Source organism: Pinus tabuliformis, chromosome 8 (assembly GCF_031772625.1).
Source record: "Pinus tabuliformis cultivar Carrire ecotype Pingquan chromosome 8, CPIR1, whole genome shotgun sequence".
Taxonomy (NCBI): Eukaryota; Viridiplantae; Streptophyta; class Pinopsida; order Pinales; family Pinaceae; genus Pinus; species Pinus tabuliformis.
In genome coordinates this window covers 1,736,115,624-1,736,134,960 of record NC_142294.1, presented here as the reverse complement: position 1 = coordinate 1,736,134,960, position 19,337 = coordinate 1,736,115,624, and the positions used below count along the sequence as shown (strand labels likewise).

At 41.5% G+C, this 19,337-nt stretch overlaps 1 protein-coding gene across 2 annotated transcripts in view; it reads right to left on the bottom strand.

Annotated features, from left to right (window-relative positions):
• LOC149243033 (ATP-dependent RNA helicase fal1-like) overlaps window positions 1-10,480 on the bottom strand; it is a 270,117-nt gene extending 259,637 nt beyond the window's left edge. The window contains exon 1 of one of the 2 annotated variants that reach the window (XM_089367749.1): window positions 10,165-10,480. In XM_089367749.1, coding sequence (XP_089223875.1) covers window positions 10,165-10,236 — 72 coding nt within the window. In that variant the 5' untranslated portion in view covers window positions 10,237-10,480. The remainder of the gene's footprint in view (window positions 1-10,164) is intronic. The other variant, XM_089367748.1, reaches the window with a different exon arrangement.
• Window positions 10,481-19,337: the final 8,857 nt, after the last annotated feature.

The following is a 19,337-nucleotide window of genomic DNA, read 5'->3' as shown; positions in this document are numbered from 1 at the left end:
AGTGGTCTGCTTTGTCTTCGAGTAGTGAGGTTCGCGTGCCTGGTGATTGATAGTGTTACTTGTGTCAAGGTTCTTTCACCGCAGAGAGAGAGGGTGGGAGTGAGTCCCAAGTCGGATGGGAGGAAACCCAACTCTGTTAGGAACACACAACACAACAGGACATGCACAACTTCCGGAGGAGGAATCCACACGGATGCGGCAGTCACAACACACAAGGGAATATAGCACGTACAACACTCAGCGGGCAATCTGCACGAGTCTGATGGTCATTATGGCAAGTTTACGTGAAAGGTTCTATCTCATGTCCGGGAGGTGACCAACACGGGCAAGAAAGCGTTAACAGCTTATACAACACATTTTCATTAATATATATGTATTAGAACAGTTGAATGAATCCAAGTGTTAAACACAGGTTAAAGCAACATGCATCACAAATGTTCAAGACGAATCTTAAAAACAGTTACAACACGTGTGAAAACGTGTTGGCCTGTTAGCAGACTTCTAAATTAAGCAAAAGTCCCAAGACACATCGATACACCATACATCACTAACCCCGTGGGTGGGGCGTTGGAGCCACTACTTACTCCCCAAAGAACAAACTACAGACTGTCAAGGCTATGTGGGAGGAGCCAAGGTGAAAATTCCTTTGCATGTACAAATGAGGGGGTATTTATAGCCAAGGGTAAAATTGACCCATTGTGGTTGTTTGACTTCCCTCGTGACTGTTTGACTTCCATGACCTTTCAACTTTACATGACTCTTCATATGACAAGTGGGTCTCTTGGACTTCCACGTTACATTACATTAATTGACAATATGGCCCACAGTAGAGCTGTGGACGACATAACTCATGACAAGACTTGATATGACAGTGCTGGTACATTCGTGCCGCTGCTGGCGTGCATGTCAAGTTGCAGTGTTGCTGGGTGATGGATGTCCTCATGGTGTGTCACAGCTTCACCTCCGCATGGCAAGGTGCGCGGAGTCTTCGATGGTCGTTGGGTTCGCTTGATGTTGCATTCGCACGTTGCTCCTTGCTTGTATGTTGGCATGCTTGACAAGTTTGTCCGTTCGCGAAAAGTGCATGTTCATCTGTTCATTCGTCTGCAAACACATGTTCGTCCGTCCGCCCGTGAACACATATTAACATGGTCGTCCGTTCGCGAGCACATCTCTTTGCATGCATCGTTTGTTCGTCCATTCACGAACAGGTCCTCTTGCATGTACTCCCCTTGTTCATCCCATCCGTCGTCGCGCCATGTTTTTTTGTGTACCTATATCTGTAGTCACTCATGACGAGACGACATCAAATCCATAAACCTCCTAGTCTACCATGATGCATGATCATTTCGGATGCAGGCAACCGGGAGAGAAGACAAGGTTACGAAACTGTGCAAGGCAAGCTTCGAGCTGGGATGGAGGCTTCAGGCACTGCTGGTGAAAACTGCGCAGAAATCATTGGGAGATGGTGACGGGCAATCTGGATCAACAGTGACTGTCCACGGGGTTTGGCTCGGCTGGAGGACAAAACTGCGCAATTTCTAGAAGGAGTGGCTAGCGAGAGCCTGGCACCAAAAGCTGCGTAATTCCTGGAGGGAATTGGCAACAGGCTACCGGGAACTTGGCAGCAAACACTGCGCAATTCCTAGAGGGAACTAGCAGCAGGCTACCTGGAGCTTGGCAGCAAAAACTGTGCAATTCCTGGAGGGAGCTGGCAGTGGGCTGCTGGGAGCTGCTGGCGGGAAAAACTGCACTAATGTTGGGAGGCTGGCCTGCTGATCACCTCTGTGCAATTTCTGAGCTAAGCAGACTGTTGGGCAACAGAGGGCTTGCCCATGAAATCTGCGTAGTTTTCCGGGTGAGCAGCCGGTCGGCTAACTTGTGGGCTAGCTGGAAAAACTACGCGATTTTCTGAGGGAGACAAGGACGGTCACTGGGTGTCTGTCCAGCCTGTCTATGCAATTTTCTCAGTTAGCGGAGCGGGCATGGTCTGCAGCCTCTGCGCAATGTTTGAGGGGAGTCAGTCCCGGGGTGACTGTCAAGTCAAACTTTCTGGTTGACCAGCATAGGGATTGATTGATCAACTTGTGGGCAATGCAGCTTGAAATGACTTGTTGGGTTCTTCTGCGCTGTTCTAGGTGACAGTCGATCGAGCCGATGGTGGGGTGAAGGTCCGGCTGTCAGAGGGTGATCTGGTTGTCAGAGCTTCAGTAAAACAACTAAGTGTGTGAGCAAGTGAAAAGGTGCATACGCGAACTTGCAAACACACACTTACATGACTTGACGACGAGACGACTCAAACCATCCAGACACACATGCTCAACATGACTGACCGACGGTGCAAGTCAACAAGCGCGACGCTTGTGATTGATCGTTGGACGACCGCGACGATGCTTGCGCGATAGTGTATACGACTCTGTGTGTGAGCACGACGAATGTTTACATAGCAAGCACAACATGTACACACAAAGCGGAGACCTTGTGTATGACCAGAACATGGTCGCAAGCGAGACATTGTACCCACATGCAAAAGTTGCCCGTTGAACGGTTAAGCAAGGTGGGTGCAAAGACTCACACGAGCTCACAGGGTGAACCCGAGTGCGTGCAAACATCAAGTAAAACTCTCAAAGGAGGCTCCGAAATTAGATGCGAACCAAAATTTTGGAGGGTGTTGCAGCCACTACAACAAGATGCTAATTTGATGGCTAGCCAACCATGACAATTTGTCCAAAATCAAAATAAATTCATAACTTCATTTGTACATGTCAAAATGGGATGATCTTTAGATCAATCCTACATCTCTCGGAGAGAGGAATCCAAGAAAAATATGAGCAGCCTCATATGAGTTGTCCAATGTGAAGTTTGGACCTAGTTGCCAAATTTAACAATAATGCATGTCGTTTGGCTCTCTAAGAAGCCTGATGAAGTCCATAAGTGCCAAAATGATGAATTGGACTTCCAAAAGAAATGGAGAAGGGGTTGGCCCCTTGTTCACCACATAATAAACTTGTGGTGCTCCTAATGGTTGTGAGGGCACACAAGTGACCTCATGGGTCTCCAAGTAAGTCGAAGATGCTTGTAGACCATTTGTAAGGGCTCAAATGATGGTGTAAGTGATGCCACATCAGCATACAAGTCCTGGGTCATCTGCCAAGTGCATGGTACAACTGTGGGGCTGGCTAGGCAAAGGTGAACCAGGTGCATCTTCCTCATCCAATAGGTGAATCTCGAGCAATCTCTAAACATCTTTGGGGATCCATGGAGTGTTGTCTACTGTTGTGGAGGCCCATGGCTCTCAACACACACCCTACATGTGCCAATGTAGCCCTCTAGAGGGTTAGGACCCCATATAGGGAGACCAAACCCAAGATGGAGACCACCTGCAATCCTGCATAAGATCCAATGCATCCCCTAGCCTTCCAGTACAACAAGTCATCAAGGAAATCGAGTAAAAGAGCTTACAAACCATGGACAACAGGTGGGGACTTCATAATGGCCTGCCCTTCCATAATGGGCTTTGGCATGTGCTAATGTCTCCAAGCTCTAAATGGGGTTAACCAAGTATCCTATTAGGTGGTTTCTACTTCTAAAGGGGATAGTATGTCCAAAGTACACCCTTCAAAAGGTGGTGGTATGTGATAAAGAGATGAATGGAGTAGGGGATGAAAGGGGCAGCCCTGGGCCACATGCTGGGGTACAAGGGAAGCCCACACTTGGGTATATTATGTATAAGAGGGAGCAATCGTGGTACATGAGGTGCCCCGACCTTGATTTTTCCACCCTTCTTTATATGCCTTTTGCCTTTTATGATTTTTCTTTAATTGACTACTCAGGGCTCAAGGGGTAAGAACATGATGTGTGAGATATAGCAGTGGATACCCCCTTTAAGGTAGGGTGATTCATTGCCCACCAGGGGTTGGGACAATCATGGGTTCCTGAATGATAAAGGAGGCTCATCTAGGGTTGTAGGAACCAGGGTGATGGCCATGATGATGGGGTAGACTTCATGTATTGGCTTTTGCCCACGTGCTAAATGTGTTTGCACTGGCCATCTTTTGCATTTTGAGGTACATTTTGCTATTGAATGTGGTAAATTATGCTTTTACCTTTCTTTTCAGCTGCATCAACCTCTGGGGCATCATTCCAAGCCTGACCCAAGGTGTGCACAAGGGGAAGGGGAAAGCTAACCCTATGTGGACCCAGTGAAGGAATGCAGACCCAATGAAGGAATGTGGACCCAGGTGGGAGAAATGATGAATGGGGTTATAAGGAGTTGAAGGGGATTAATATATATGGATGAGGGAGTGGGACCACGCAACCAACATCGAGGTTTCCCATGTAATAGCATCCCTAAATCCGAAGGGTCAATAAAAGAGATCCCACGGGACTAGAATCCAAGGTTATCAGCCAAAGGGGTCTAGGGGACAAGAGCATAGACCTAGTCCATTCTTTCCGTTGAATCCCCCCATTAGTCCATACCCAGAAGTGTCCATGATAAGCAAAAGGTTCGGGAGGCCCACCTTCAAACATACGATCATGGAAAATGGGTGAGGGACCACATGGCTGGCTCAAGTGGCGGAGAAGTGGCACAATGAGCTAGTTGGTGGTTGCAAGAGGTTGTTGGCTACCGGCTAAGGACCGGCTTGGAGAAAAAATTTCTCCTAAGGATATCACCCACAAAATGGTGGGTAACAGTGTCCAAATGTGAATTTGGACTGACACAGATGCTATACCTTGGCCACATCATCAGAGAGGACGAGGTATGTGTGCACCAGGAGAAGATCAAGGCCATACTGGATTGGCCTACACCCAAGAGTGTGACTGAGCTACGAGGATTTTTGGGCATTTGCACCTATTACAGGAAGTTCGTGAAGGGGTTTTCACAGTTGGCAGCACCCCTCACCGATCTGACCAAGAAAGGTGTGTTTGAGTGGACAAATGTAGCGCAAGGGGCTTTTGAGTGCCTCAAACAGGTGATGAGCAGTTGTCTGGTGTTAGCGTTGCCAGATTTTTCACAGTCATTTGTACTGGAGTGTGATACGTCCGGCAAGGGCGTTAGGGTCGTTTTGATGCAGGGTGGGCACCCCATAGCCTTTGAGAGTTAGAAGCTCTTTAGTCATGACAGGCTCTACTCCATAAATGACAAGGAGATGTTAGCCATCATGCATGCGTTAGCCAAATTCCGACAATATCGTGTAGGCAACAGTTTTAGGGTGAAGAGTCAAGACTAATCACAACAGTCTTCGGTTCCTTTTGGAGTAGAAGGAGCTCAACAAGAGGCAGCAGAAGTGAGTCAGCAAGATCCAGTCCTGCGATTTTGACATAGAGTATGTCAAGGGAAAGAAGAATGTGGTGGCTGGTGCTTTATCTAGGAGGCCCACAACACTATCCCTTATGAGTATTTGCCAGGATTGGAGGGCGCAACTGCTGGTGGAGTACTCTAAGGACAAGCAGGCTTGTGAGATCTTAGATGGCACCCATACAGATGATCGGCTCCCTGTGATGGATGAGGTGATCTATTACAAGAACCGGATCTATTTGGTACATGGTTCGCAATTGAGGGAGAGGATTATGCGAGTTGCGCATGACTCTCCACTAGCAGGGCATCAGGGATTCCTAAAGACATATTGCGCTATCCGAGAGCATTTCTCATGGAGGGACCTCAAAGGGGATGTCTTGAGGCACGTACAGGAGTGTGATACCTGTCAAAGGAACAAAGGAGAGCAGACACACCCCGCGGGATTACTGCAGCCTCTTCCCATTCCTAAGAGGAAATGCGAGAGTATATCCATGGACTTTATTACAAGGTTGTTGGCAGTACAGGGGCGGGACTACATATACGTAGTGGTCAACAAGTTGACCAAGTATGCCCATTTCTTCGCCATACCCTCCTGGTCATCAGCTTCATAGGTGGCCAAGTTGTTTTTTAAGGAGGTATTTACGCTACATGGTCTCCCCAAGACCATTGTGAGTGATAGGGACAGTCGATTCATGGCGGGATTCTGGCAGGATTTGTTTTGGATAGAGGGGGCTAGGCTCACACACAATACCAGTTATCACCCACAAACCGATGACCAGACAGAGATTGTGAACAAGTGGTTGGAGGGGTACTTGCACAACTATGTGATCGTGCACCAGCACGCATGGGTGAAGTGGCTTCACCTTGGAGAGTACTGTTACAACACCACGTTCCACATGTCAATAGGTATGTCTTCATTTCGTGCTTTGTATGGTTATGATTCTCTAACATTTGTTGATTTGGTGTTTGGAGACAACAAGGCCCCAGGGGGCAAATATTAGATACAAGAGAGGCAAGAAATCCTTAGGGATCTCAAGGATAATTTAAAGACAACCCAAAATCAATGGAGATTTGTGCAGGCAGACACAGGTTTGAGAGGCATTTTAAGGTTGGGGACTTAGTCTTTCTAAGGCTCCAACCATACAGGCAATCCACTCTGAAGCAGAAGGGAGCTGAAAAGCTCAAACCACGTTACTACGGGCCTTACAAGGTGACCAGGCGGGTTGGAGAGGTGGCCTATGAGTTGGAGCTCCCACCAGGGAGCAAGGTACACAATGTGTTTCGTGTCTCATGCCTGAGAAAGGCCTTGGGACAGCAGGTGACAGCGGCTACTGATCTACCCCCTTTGGATGATGAGGGGCATTTGGTGTTGGTGCCAGAGGCCACAAATCAAGCAACCTCAAAAAGAGTCAAGGACACAATATTAGATGATGCTTAGTGGGAGAGGCTAGATCTTACTATTAAGATCAAGGACCCTACATTGCTTTGTTATGATTTGCAGATACAGACCAACCCATCCTAGGAGAGGTTTATGAGGGATGGGATTCCATGATTAAGTCCATGAGGACCATTATTTTTCAAAGTGAGTGCCCTGAGTATGAGACATCAGTGGAGGCCTTCTTCACCACCATACAGGATATTCTTGTCAACAGGTGGGACAAGAATTGCACACCTTTGCATTGCTTGGCTCACTCATTGAATCCAAAATACTATAGCCATAAGTGGTTGAATGGTGGACCTTCACGCAGATTCCCTCCTCACATGGATGGTGAGATTTCATAGGGGAGGAAGGATGCATTGAGATGGATATTTCAGGATAGAGCATCCCTTGATGAGGTGGAGGATGCCTTTGCAAAGTTTTCCACTGGCACTGGGCGATTTGCAAGCTATGATGTTATTAGAGACAGGGGAGCTAAGAATCCCTATTCTTGGTGGGCAACTCATGGGGCAACATGCCCTCCTCTACAACAGTTAGCCATGAGGCTCCTCTCTCGGGTTACTTCATCCTCTTGTTGTGAGAGGAATTGGAACACATATGGGAATTTGTATAGTTTGAAGAAGAGCAAGCTTGAGCAGTCCAAGGCAGAGACAATGGTGTATGTGCACACCAACCTTCATCTTATTTACAGGCAGAGGCAGGAGTGGTTGAAGGGAAAGACAAAGATGTTGGATGTATTTCGTGATGACATGGGTTTGGAGTCTAGACAGCAGTGTTGAGTTGCCAATGGCCAACTTGGATCTTAATGACCCAGTGCTAGAGCTTGTCACTTTTGATGATGGCGATACTCTTGAGGGGTCATCCTCCACACCAATGGATGCAGAGATTGCATTGGATACAGAGGAGGAAGATGCAAAAGAGTGTAGTGGTGGTATTGATGTTGAATTTAATGTTGATGACTTTGAGCTATAGGAAACACTGCAGCAGCCAATATCCTATGAGATTCTTCGGTTTCAGGTTCTAGTGTCTACTTTGTTTTTTATTTGCTATTTTCCATTGGCATTCCTAGTCAAGAGTCCTCGAGACTCAGTACCTATGTAATACATTTTGATTTTGATGACTTAATGAGAAAGTTGCAGTTTATGGTTAATTCTAGTTGTAAAGTTGTAGACATGTGGCATTGATGAATCATGATTGTGTGCATAATGTTACAAACTTACAATGTACATGTATGAATCTATGATTGAATTTGTTACTTGTATCATCATGAGAATTTGTGTAATATCATAATATGATGTATATATATATATATAGTGTGTCCTGTTCCGGGGGTCTCTGTGTCCCGTGTCAAACTCTCGTATCCCTGTATCATGCATGTCCCGTGTTCCCATGTCAGGTGACTTAGGTTAATCTATTATTTTAACAGATTTTGGGCCTCAACTCACGAATTTGTATAAACGGATCTCTTAGGTTTGGAAACACCTCCTTCATGAGGAAGCATATACATTTGCGTGCTCATGAGTTCTTTATAGAGGAGTTTGAGTTTTTAGAGGAGGAGCCCATCCTTCATTCCAAACCTTGGTTTATGGGATGTGGATGTTTATGCATAACACATTGGTCTCGTTTCTTTACTTCCTCTTCAGACACGTTATCTCCGGCTCCACTGTGAGCCAAGCTTCTCAATCTACCTTCGCATTTATGGGGAGCTAACTAAATGGCCTACAATGGAAATGCTCTCCAGATTTTCAGTTATAGTCCCTTGTGTTGAAGTGGACATAGCAAATTACCTACCTGAAGATATCTTAATTGAGGTATCAGGCAAGGTTTGAAAATAAAAACTAGACTATGATGAGTAGCCTTCAGACGTCGATCATGCTTTGATTGTGAGCACTTAGAGGCTTACTCTCCAAAAAGTAGTACAGAAATTGGAAAGCCTCCCAAAAAACCTCTAGAGGGAAGAACTGAAAGCAGAATCGCAAACCCACTAGATGGCGAGATATTAACAAGCATCATCATCTAATATAATTGGCAGATTCCACCATGGCGGTGGCATCTGAAGGTGATAACTAAATTCCTAGCAACAAAGGCTCTATGGAGGCTAACGCTGCTAAAGCAGTATAGTGGTCTCCCCATCTGCCATCCCTCCTAGAGGAAACAGCCGGGGTAATGGACTACAGTTAAGAAAAGAAAGGAAAAAAAATGGCATCAATCCTAAAGATCTTGTTTAAGAGAGACGTTCTCAAGCTTCGAAGGATAAACTCATGTTCCGCTAGAGATTGTGGGGATGTAACCCTCTAGAGATGATCAACGAGTCAGTAAATAAAAGGAAAAGTGTTGGACTATAACAAGAAGGAAATCTCTCAAACATTAGTTGACTCTTGGAAATCAAGGGAAATGAGATCAGGCAAGAATTACTGAGATTGGTCCTAGTTTCGTTTTGTTGTATGTCTTTTCTGCCCATCACTAGTTGGGCACTATATTCGTAACCCTTTCTTCTATTTTATTCGAAAAAAAGTGGATTTGTTCTTTGTTTATAAAAAACCTGGGAAAGAAGCATTATTACAAATAACTCATGTTACATAGAATACCTGATAAAGATGTTGATAGGTACAGAACCAAATCTCAAAGATCCGGAACCAATACGCATGGTAACAGCATACACTGCACACAACCATACAACATCTTTACAGGAAATTCATTTGTTATGTTAACGCTAGTATTCTGGTTACGGATGTTCGATCGTTGTGACGAGCATGGGCAATTACGATGTTTATACAAAATTGTATCAGGCACATTCATAACATAGAATTCAAGGGGTTATTAAAAAGGTAAAGAACCAATTAAGCAAAGAAAAAAAAAAGGTAGGCGGGAAAGGAGTATAGATACTGTAGAGGCAATATTGTAAAAGGTTTGTTCCAAATGCAAAGTATTGCAGGGATTTCTCATAATTATTTATTTCCTGGTCTAACAAATTGCCTGGAAGGCAATATTGTACGAGTCCTAGATACGTTGAGTAGGTAGTGTAAAACTCAGTAACATAAATATATTCCAAAGGACAGAAAATATATTCTTCAGTTAATGTTTCTTTACCGTCAGTGATAAAATATTCGAACAAGCCTGTATTTTAGTTACTTTCCCAATGAGAATTGCCTTCCCATCAATTGGCTTTGCCCTATAAATTGGGGTTTGCTCTGCAGGCCTTTGGCATATAGATGATTCAATAAGTTATCCAATAGCCAAAAATATATTTTGTAGAAATAATTTGCACCAGAACTCTAAATTTCACCCAAATTTCATTATGTTTCCTATGAACTGAAAACTCGTTTGGAAGCAGCACGTTATCAATTGGTAGCATGAAATGAAATGGTGGCCGAGAAGTCACGAAAGGAAGAACATAAACAAATAATGAATGAATGCATGAAGTTACCATTTTAAATTGTTGACGATCTACGGCCAGATAATATTGGCGGACTGCTTCACCATCTCGTTGTCCCTCCATACTAATTTACTCTAAAGCACTCACTGTAACTGCATATAAAGCTGCAAATTGGTATGGAGCACTCCCACTCTAGCAGAACGACAACAACATTACAAACTTAGAAACCATGGCGTTTTTACCCGCGCGTCCTCCCTTAGCTTCTTTTACAACAAATGTAATTATGGGTTAGCTTTCAATCCTGTGCACTGCACTTTTATTTTAAAAGCCCCGAAAACCAATAAACTGAATATGAATTGTTTTAACTGAGGGTTGTTCCGAACTTAGTCCTCATGTTTGGTAATCAAAACCCTTTTCGAATCTCACTTTACTTTTCTTTAATATAAATGAAATGAAATGATATTTTAAGGTTCATAAAATTAAAAATCTCATTAGTTTTTTGTTTTTCGTTTTTTGCAATTCAATATTTTTCAGATCAAGTTGATGATGCGCTGACCCAACCTTCCAACAATCCTCTCACTAAAAAGGCAATGCCAATAAATTGATGCTAACATGTTCTTATAACTTTCTCTGATGTCTTTGAATGCATCACATTCCAAAATGAAATGTTTTTCCGATTCCACAACCCCAGACATGCAAAATGTACACACTCGTTCTTCCCAAGCTTCTTTAGGCCTTTTCCACCGTCTTATTTCACACCGAAGTTGATGTGAGTTGGTCCTTAATTGAGCAATAAGAACCTTTGCCCTCCACAAAATGCTAGCTCCAATGAACTCTTTTTGTTGTAGATCACACGTAGGGTTGAATTCCTCAATGTAATATTTCTTCTTTCTACCCAACTCTTTTCCCCATACCTTTTTACGAAACTTCTCCATAACAAAATCCTTTAGCTCCTTGCTATTTGTGGGACAGGCATTGAGGTAGATATTCCATTTTTGCATCCATGTGTAGTTTTGTTTCATCCATGTTTTCTTTCTTTCACTCATGCCTTCATTGAAGATAACATTAGGTCATCTACCTACTCTCATTTGCTCAATTCTTTTTAGATATCTTATGAGCCGCACCATAGCAATTGCTTCAATGGGAGTTGCTCCTGTTTCACTCAACATTATCTCATAAGGTACTGAACTTTTTATTTTGAACTTGCTCATGATCAAACGTTTTTGGATTTTCTCAATTTGTTTCCATTTTGAGACGAGAGTGCTGCTAGCCCACAATTCACACCCATATAGCATCACAAAACAAAGTAGGAGTCCAAAAAGCACTTTAATCGTTTTCCAATCCCATAACTCTGCCTCTCTACATCTGTTTTGAAGAGCATATAATGCTTTCCACCATCCTAAAATTCTCTTCTTTCTGCAGCCCTCCCAGTTAAGTTTGTTGTTGAAATCAATACCAAGGTACTTGTATTCATTTATTTCTTCAAGAATGTTGTCTTCAAAGAAGAAAGTATGTTGACTCTGCTTCCTTTTATTAGAAAAAATCATTATTTTGGTCTTGCTAGTGTTGACTTGCATACCCACTACTCTATAAAAATGCTCAAGGGCATATAAGTGCATTTGTAATTCATGGGCCAATTTAGAAATCAATACAATATCATCAGCATATAAAAGAAGCTTTATCACAAACTCCCCCAACCGAACACCATCTCCACCTTGCAGATTTAGCCACTCTTCCAATTTATCAATATACACCAAAAAGAGTAGGGGATAGAAGACAACCTTGCTTGACTCCAATGTCACTTCTGAAGCTTTCTGAAATACCTGTTGAGGTTCTAATTTTGACTTTCACTTCTTCATAAAGCCTATGGATAACAGCTCTATAATGCACAAAAATTTCAAGTTCTTCCATTCTACACCACAACTTATCCTTAGGGACTGTGTCAAATGCTTTTTTGAAGTCAACAGAGCAGCAAAATACTTCTTCTTTGTCCTCCCAAACCTTTTCAACAATGTGTCTCAACGTGATGCCATGATCCACTGTAGAATGTTTCGGCCTAAAACCGCTTGTCCTCTTTCCCTCTTTTCTTTTACCTCTGCCCACTTACTAGTTTTGTCTTCTACCATGCTACCAAAATGCTTTGCAAACAAAGCATATATTAAATTTGTTATAATAAAAATCAATGCCCCACCAAGTTTCGGGATGGGGACGGGGAGAGGGAATATGCGAGAGCGGCCTATGCAAAAGCTCCCTACCAATTTTTATGAAACTGGGGACATCAGGGTCTTTAACACAAGGAATCTCGAAAAAAATAGTAAAATAAAAATACTAAAAACTTATAAATATATCATTAAAATTTTATAATATAACTATCTTTATCATTATATAATACTTACATCATGAAGGATAAATCGATGAATCATATAACTGAAACAAATTTAAAACAAAAGCATGATACAATCATACATGTAACTGTAACAATTACAATAAAAATAAAAGTTTAAACCATATTGAAGTTCTAACTATGAACACTGAATATTGAAATAAAAGTCCAAGTCTTATACATGAGGATTCAATTTTTTATAGAGTCAAGTTTAATGTATCATATATCAAGATTCATAACAAATTGAAGTTTGAAATAAAAAATCAGATAACATAAGAACATATCAAATGACAAATGAGCATAATTGCTCAAGGTAATGTCCCGCTAGTCTTTGCATCCAACTGTTGCATGAATAAAGCAAGATCAACCATGTCACCATCTAAATCAAAATCACTTGCATTCTCAAACATGTTAGGTGGCACACCAACCAACCCCATATGTGTCTCATCAAATCCCTCCTCCATATCTACACGTGTATCATCCTCTTGATCAACATCCCATTGTGTTGTTGATCCCTTCAAATACTTAGGTGTCTTCCTATGCTCAAGACGTAGGGCACTGTGCACAGCAACTAACTTCTTCGCTCTTCTAGAGGTAAGCTTGTTCCTCTTGATAGAATGGATGAAGTTATATGTGGACCAATTCCTCTCTGTTGCAGAGGAACTAGCAATCTGAGACAACAAATGCATAGCTAGATGTTTAAGCTCTGGAGCACCATCACCATGCATCCTCCATCAACCAATCAGGTCATCTTGGGCTAGATCTATGCAATCTACCTGAGCACCACATGTGTTGAAGGGGCCACCAAGAGATGCAAACTGAAAAATTTGTCTTCAATTTTTTTCCCCCTCCTCCTCATTGTTCATCTTTGCAATTGCATCTAGGAATCCATTCTTTACCTCAGGATCATCAATAGGAGGCACTCTCCTAGACCTTTCAACGTACCATTTTGGGTTTAATGCATATGCTGCCATGTGTAAAGGTGTGTTCCTGTGATCCCACCTACACTAAATGATGGTTCGAATCTAGAATGTATAGAACTCTAATGAGGGCTCCCTTTGCTGAATGGATGCCTTCACATGACCCAACATGTTATCAAAGGTCTCATAGATTTCTCCCATACTAGGAGCATCTGAATTAGTTTAATAAATGACCTCCATAATAGGGGCCAAGAATGACACCAAATAAGAACAATTTGCCCACCAATCATTGTCCAACACCTAAAGCCTAACCTTCTTCCCTAAGTCTGTCTTTTATTTTAGCCACCTTCCCCTCTCTGGACTCACAACCAAGGATTGTAGTGGTGCTTGTACCTCTAGCATCCTCTCCAATAAGGGAAAATAGTTGGCATATCTACTATTGGTGGTCTTAAGGAATTCCTTCCTCATGTGAGCCTTGTACATGGCCAAGGAGGTGTGGTGGTTGCAGATAAACATCTGCGCATCTCTAGCAATTGTCACCAAGTTTGATATCCACTGAAATTTGCCAAATTCCTTCAATGCATTATTGAGTGCATGCACATAAGGGGTCCAAAAAATATGTTGATACCAGCTTTGAATCAATAACTCCGTTGATCTACAAATTGTTGTTGTATCTGTCACAACTTGTACCACACTATCAACCCCAACATCCTCTATAGCTTCCCGAAGAAGCTCAAATTGGAAAGATGCATCCTTGTGCTTTCTAAGACAGTCAACATCTTTAAGAAAGAATAGACCTTCTGCAGATGCCACTATGATGTTGATTAGTGGGTGTTTTCGGATGTCAGTCCATCCATCCATAACAATAGAACAACTAAGCCTCAACCTTGTTTGTCTCATTCTCTCTTTTTGCACATTAATTTTGGACACTTGTCTATTTAAAATTGTTGTGCTTAGCTTATGTTCTTCGAGTGGTACATATGAAGGCCCTTTTTTTGAAATTGTTTAGACCATTTCCTTGTAATAAGGAGAACGAACAACATGGAAGGGAATTCCATTGGCAAAAATAAATCTACCAATTGCATCATATGTGTCATCTTGATATAGAACATTGTACATCCCAATCATTGCAGCACCCATTGCACAAGAACAAGATGTACCAGTAAAACCCTTTGTCTTTTTTGATGAAGCACTGGATGGAGGCATATTTGTCCATGGATCAACATTTTTGCTATAAAACTGTCATTTTCCATTGGCTCCCCTTTATAGCCTCCAAAGTTGCACTCTTTGAGTTGGGTTCAAATTCATTAAGGGACATATATGACTCCTTTACCTGTAATAGCCAAAATATGTTACTTCACCCTAGTATAGATGTTAACAAAGTGATGCCCACAAATATTGCAAACCCAATCACATGAGCCACCACCAACTTTTGGATTTTTTTTTAGTTGTTTGGTTACATAGATTATAAGCGATTTTAAAGGATTAAATGTCCCCTTTGCAAATTTTACTAGATCTTTTGGTGGGCCTTCAAAATCTATGCCATGCAAAGGCCTATTCTAATTTCTTGCCCTCTTGTAACTGCTTTCAATTTCTTCTTGTGCATCATGTGACTCACTACCATTTTAGCTACTATGGCTGTTCCCAGAATAACTCATAGTTGTAACTTGTAGGTTGCAATAGGGTTTTTGATTTGGTTTACAAATTAAAACAATAAATAAGGTTTTATGCAAAAATTTCATAAATTCCATAATGATAAAATTAAACAGTGTGTAGTTGTGATAAGTGCAAGGTCAAGGGGATGAAAAAGTTTTGTGAGGTCCCAGGGAGCTCTGGAGAATGGAGTTTATGGTTTCAGTGGAGAGTTGCATCAGGAAGGATGATCGGTAGCAAGCAACGTCGTACTAATGGCGATCGTTCGTAGGGACCAAACACTACATGGCAGCAATACATATCACCTGGGAAACGACACCGGTTATAAATGAAAAAAGGATAGCCATGTCGTTTTAATGGAAAGTTTTTACTGCGTTTATGATTTTCCTCTTTGAGGTTACCCTCAGCTGCACGTGCCCTTACCAGGAGCTCAATAGTAGGGGCGGTTACAATTATCTTTATAGAGGGACTATGTTGACCTGGAGCCCAAGCCAGAAGACATCTTATTGGTTTGGGGCCTAGAGCCCACTCAACAAAACCTAGCCAAGGTGATTCTTCCAGCTAGATCCCCAGTTGGAAAAATGGGAGTCACGATGCTAGATTGGAACTCGGAGGGCAGTTTAGGGTTTCTAGATGAAGGAAAACCATGTGTTTCAAAGGAGGTTGATTGAGGTTCTCACATAAGTCTACTCGAAGGTTAGGCGACAACGACAAATTTGGCAGATCAGGTTGTAGTGGAGTCGACAGAGACACTGGTAAGCTAAAAAAATCTCTCGTTCTTTCCAGTTTCGGGTCTTTTCTTAAGAGGATTTGAAGACATTGTCAAAAGCAGTGGCCTGAGAGGGAAGGAGGGGATAAAGTCTTGCCTAGTTACGAATTTGTTTCCAAATGAACTGGGCACAGGTCAAAGGTTGAACAGGGTTCATGCATGTAAATTACCATTGAGCCAAAAGGCAATTGAGAATCCCTATCTTTGTTTGAATCTCAGTCTGGAAGCAGTGATAAGAGAGGGGTTTCCTCAAGAGATTCAGGCACTGAAGGAAGGAGTTGGAAAAAACCTATCTGGAAATAGTGTGAAGGAATGAGCTTTTGGCCCCTCTTATGATTTTCTGGTGCTCGAAATGAAGGGTTTCAAGGGTTTGGCTCCCAGGATGCAGGGGAGCGGATTCAAAACACTATCCTAGAAGTGGTGGGGTAGTATATAGAACCTAGGGTTTTTCTCACTCGAAATCTGTCGATGGAGGAGTGGTTAGGGCCGCTCTCTGAGGAAGAGAACCATGTGTGGGAGGGGCAGTCAATTTCAAGATCAACCAGGAATGGACAGAATAATAGTTCAAAGAGAAAGAAGGGGAAATTTATGAGGAAAAAAGCAGAAAGCCCAAATTTGGTTCTCGAGGTCGATATCCAGACAGATAAGGCCTTAGTTTCCAAAAAAACTCAAGTGGATTAGGTGATCAATAGGTAGACTAGGCGGATTTTGAAACCATTTCCCACGTATAATAAAATTTCCAGTCAATATCCGATATCAATTTACTTAATATAAAGTTTGCCGCTCTTTAAATGGATACAATCATTTCTCTCTCGATATCCTCCAATTTCCAAGTTAGGTTACGAGTGTTAGTTATGGAGAAACAAGACTATAGTAATAATATTGGGCTACATTATTAAGTTATTTTGTTTGTGAAAGAGAAACAAGAGTGAGGAGCTTCGATTCATTGATCGTTTTCTAAAGATGATATTATAATCATTGATCAGGAAGGTTATGATTTGCTAAAATCTATTGTGTAGCTTCCAAGGAAGAAATTAAATTCAATTTTGAAGTTACTTTGTGTAGTTTTTATGTTGGATCTTGATCAAAGGATAGCAATCATGTGGGTTGTTTCTCTTTCTCCTCACATATGATATTCTTAGATACTTGGGAGTTGCTACAGGAATCAAGACCATTAAAGTTCAAGATCTATTCCGCTTCTTGAAAAAATAAATTACACTTGTGTATTAAATAAGCCAAGAAATTGGTCCTATCCCATTCATATACAATATATCTTGTGTTATAACACTTATCTAATTATGTAAGCTAGGTAATTGATCCTATCCCATTTGATTACATATGAACTACTTCAATAATGGGGTTTGATTATTTGTTGATAAAAAACTTGGTCCACTCTCGCCTTTGGATCGAGGAGAAGAATATTAAGAAATTAGAAGCAGAAATGAAACAATGGTAGAGAGCACACAAGGAAGACCTCTTGGTCCACTCTCACCTTTGGATCGAGGAGAAGAATATTAAGAAATTACAAGCAAAAACGAAAGAATGGTCGAGAGCACACAAGGAAGACCTCTTGTAAGTAAGGAAGGGCTGGGAATACCATTATGAAGAAGTGAAACTCCAAATTCAAGAGGAGGTAATCTCTTAATCCGCACATGCAATAGAAAGCAAATCCAACACCAACCTATTCAAAGCCTAAAAAGGCTTAAGAATATTTTTGGAGGTTAAAAACTAGAAGTCTCTAGTTCAAAGCAAGTGTCAAGAATACCACATGATTTCCTCATATTATGGGGTATATTCCTTGATGGTTTCCGTGACAGCCAAAGAAACCCTAAACATCTTCCTAAAGGCATATGTTGGCGACACTTAGTGGTTATCATTGATCAAATCCGTGCTTATCCTTGAGTCCTCTTTTGGATGACCCTTGCTATCTTGGTGGACGTTCATAATGAGACTGTTTAGATGACATGGACCTTCCTAGACACATTCCTTTAGTGATTCAAGCATGGTGATAACATTAGAGTGTGATTCATCGCTCATTCCTTTTGAAGTAAAATTTCCTTAAGCAGTTAAAAACACTAATTGATAAATAAAGCCATTGTGGTTTCATACTCAATTAGAACGAAGTAGAACAAAAGATGACAATCTCCAAAAACAAGTAGGCCAAAACCACGCTAGCCAACAAAAATAAGTAGGCCATATGTGTGTGATTTAGCAACAAGAAGGAATGTCAAGAACCCTTATTGGACGCTACCAATGTGAGTGGTTTAGTGACAAGTGGTAAGGTGATTGGACTTGGTTCAAGGTTCCCTAAGTGGATATAAATGAATTTGGGTGCAAGTCTTATGTAATTTTGAAATCATGAAAAATCCCATCATAGTGTTGCGTCTTTGCTAAAGGATTGTCATAAGCTATTAAGAAATCTAGGGCATCATATGGATTAAGTTCTTTAGGTAGATTTCTCTTAGATTTTGATATTTTCTTGAGATTGTTATTTTCTTCTTATTTGTTCCTCTTTCAATTTATTATGTTCCTTTCATCAAGACAAATGCCAAACAATGAAGATCACAACAAGGGACATAAGATGTAGGCACAAGGTCAGGGAAAAACCCCTATGAAGGGGAAAACCTAGTCAACTCTTTCTCTAGTAAATTAAATTAGATTGAGATAAACTTGAACCTTTGACCACTGACTTACTCCATCCACCAAATCAACCCCAGTTAGAAATTAGTTTCTTCCTTCCTACAACTTCTGTAATCTCATTCTTTCATCTTGCAATTGTTATTCTTGGCCTCTACAACTTATTGTATGCGACCCTTGCAATAGTCATACTTTGTTCCTGCAATAGTTTGATCTTTGCAAACTAATGTTCTCGGTTCCTGCAATTGTTTGGCTCCAGTAACTGGCTCCAGAATAGTTCGAGTGACAACAAATCATCATGATGGCTTGAATGACTTCTCTCCTAGACCTTCACACTACCTTATGTTTCTATTCCAACAACAGACCAATCTTTTTATTACTTCCTCCTCTAATGGGTCTAGTTCTCTCCTATATATAGTTGTTGGAGTGTCCTTCAATAGGCCGACATCCAAAATAGTAGAAGTCGACTTGTCAACTGTTTAAACTTGAGTTGTAGTAGGCCGGCATGTAGGAGAGGTGGTTGTCTTGTAGGAGAGGGAGCTAACTTGGTGGAGGAATCCTTTTAACACAAAACAATTTTCTTTCTTCGACTTTGACTTAATAAAAACAAAAACAAAATCTAAAGCACACAATGGGTGCTATGACATATGGACCATTGACCCAAGCATGAAGCCCATACTTTAATAAGTCAATATTTTCTTAATAATTTTTTCTTTTCTTTTCTTTTGACAAATACATTGCATTGTGACTCGAATACAATTATGAAGACCAACACTAGTTACATTCATCAACATAAGCAACATTAAAAAAACAAACCCTATTGGACACTAGTCAGTTTTGAGAAGAAAATGAGCCTCCCTCG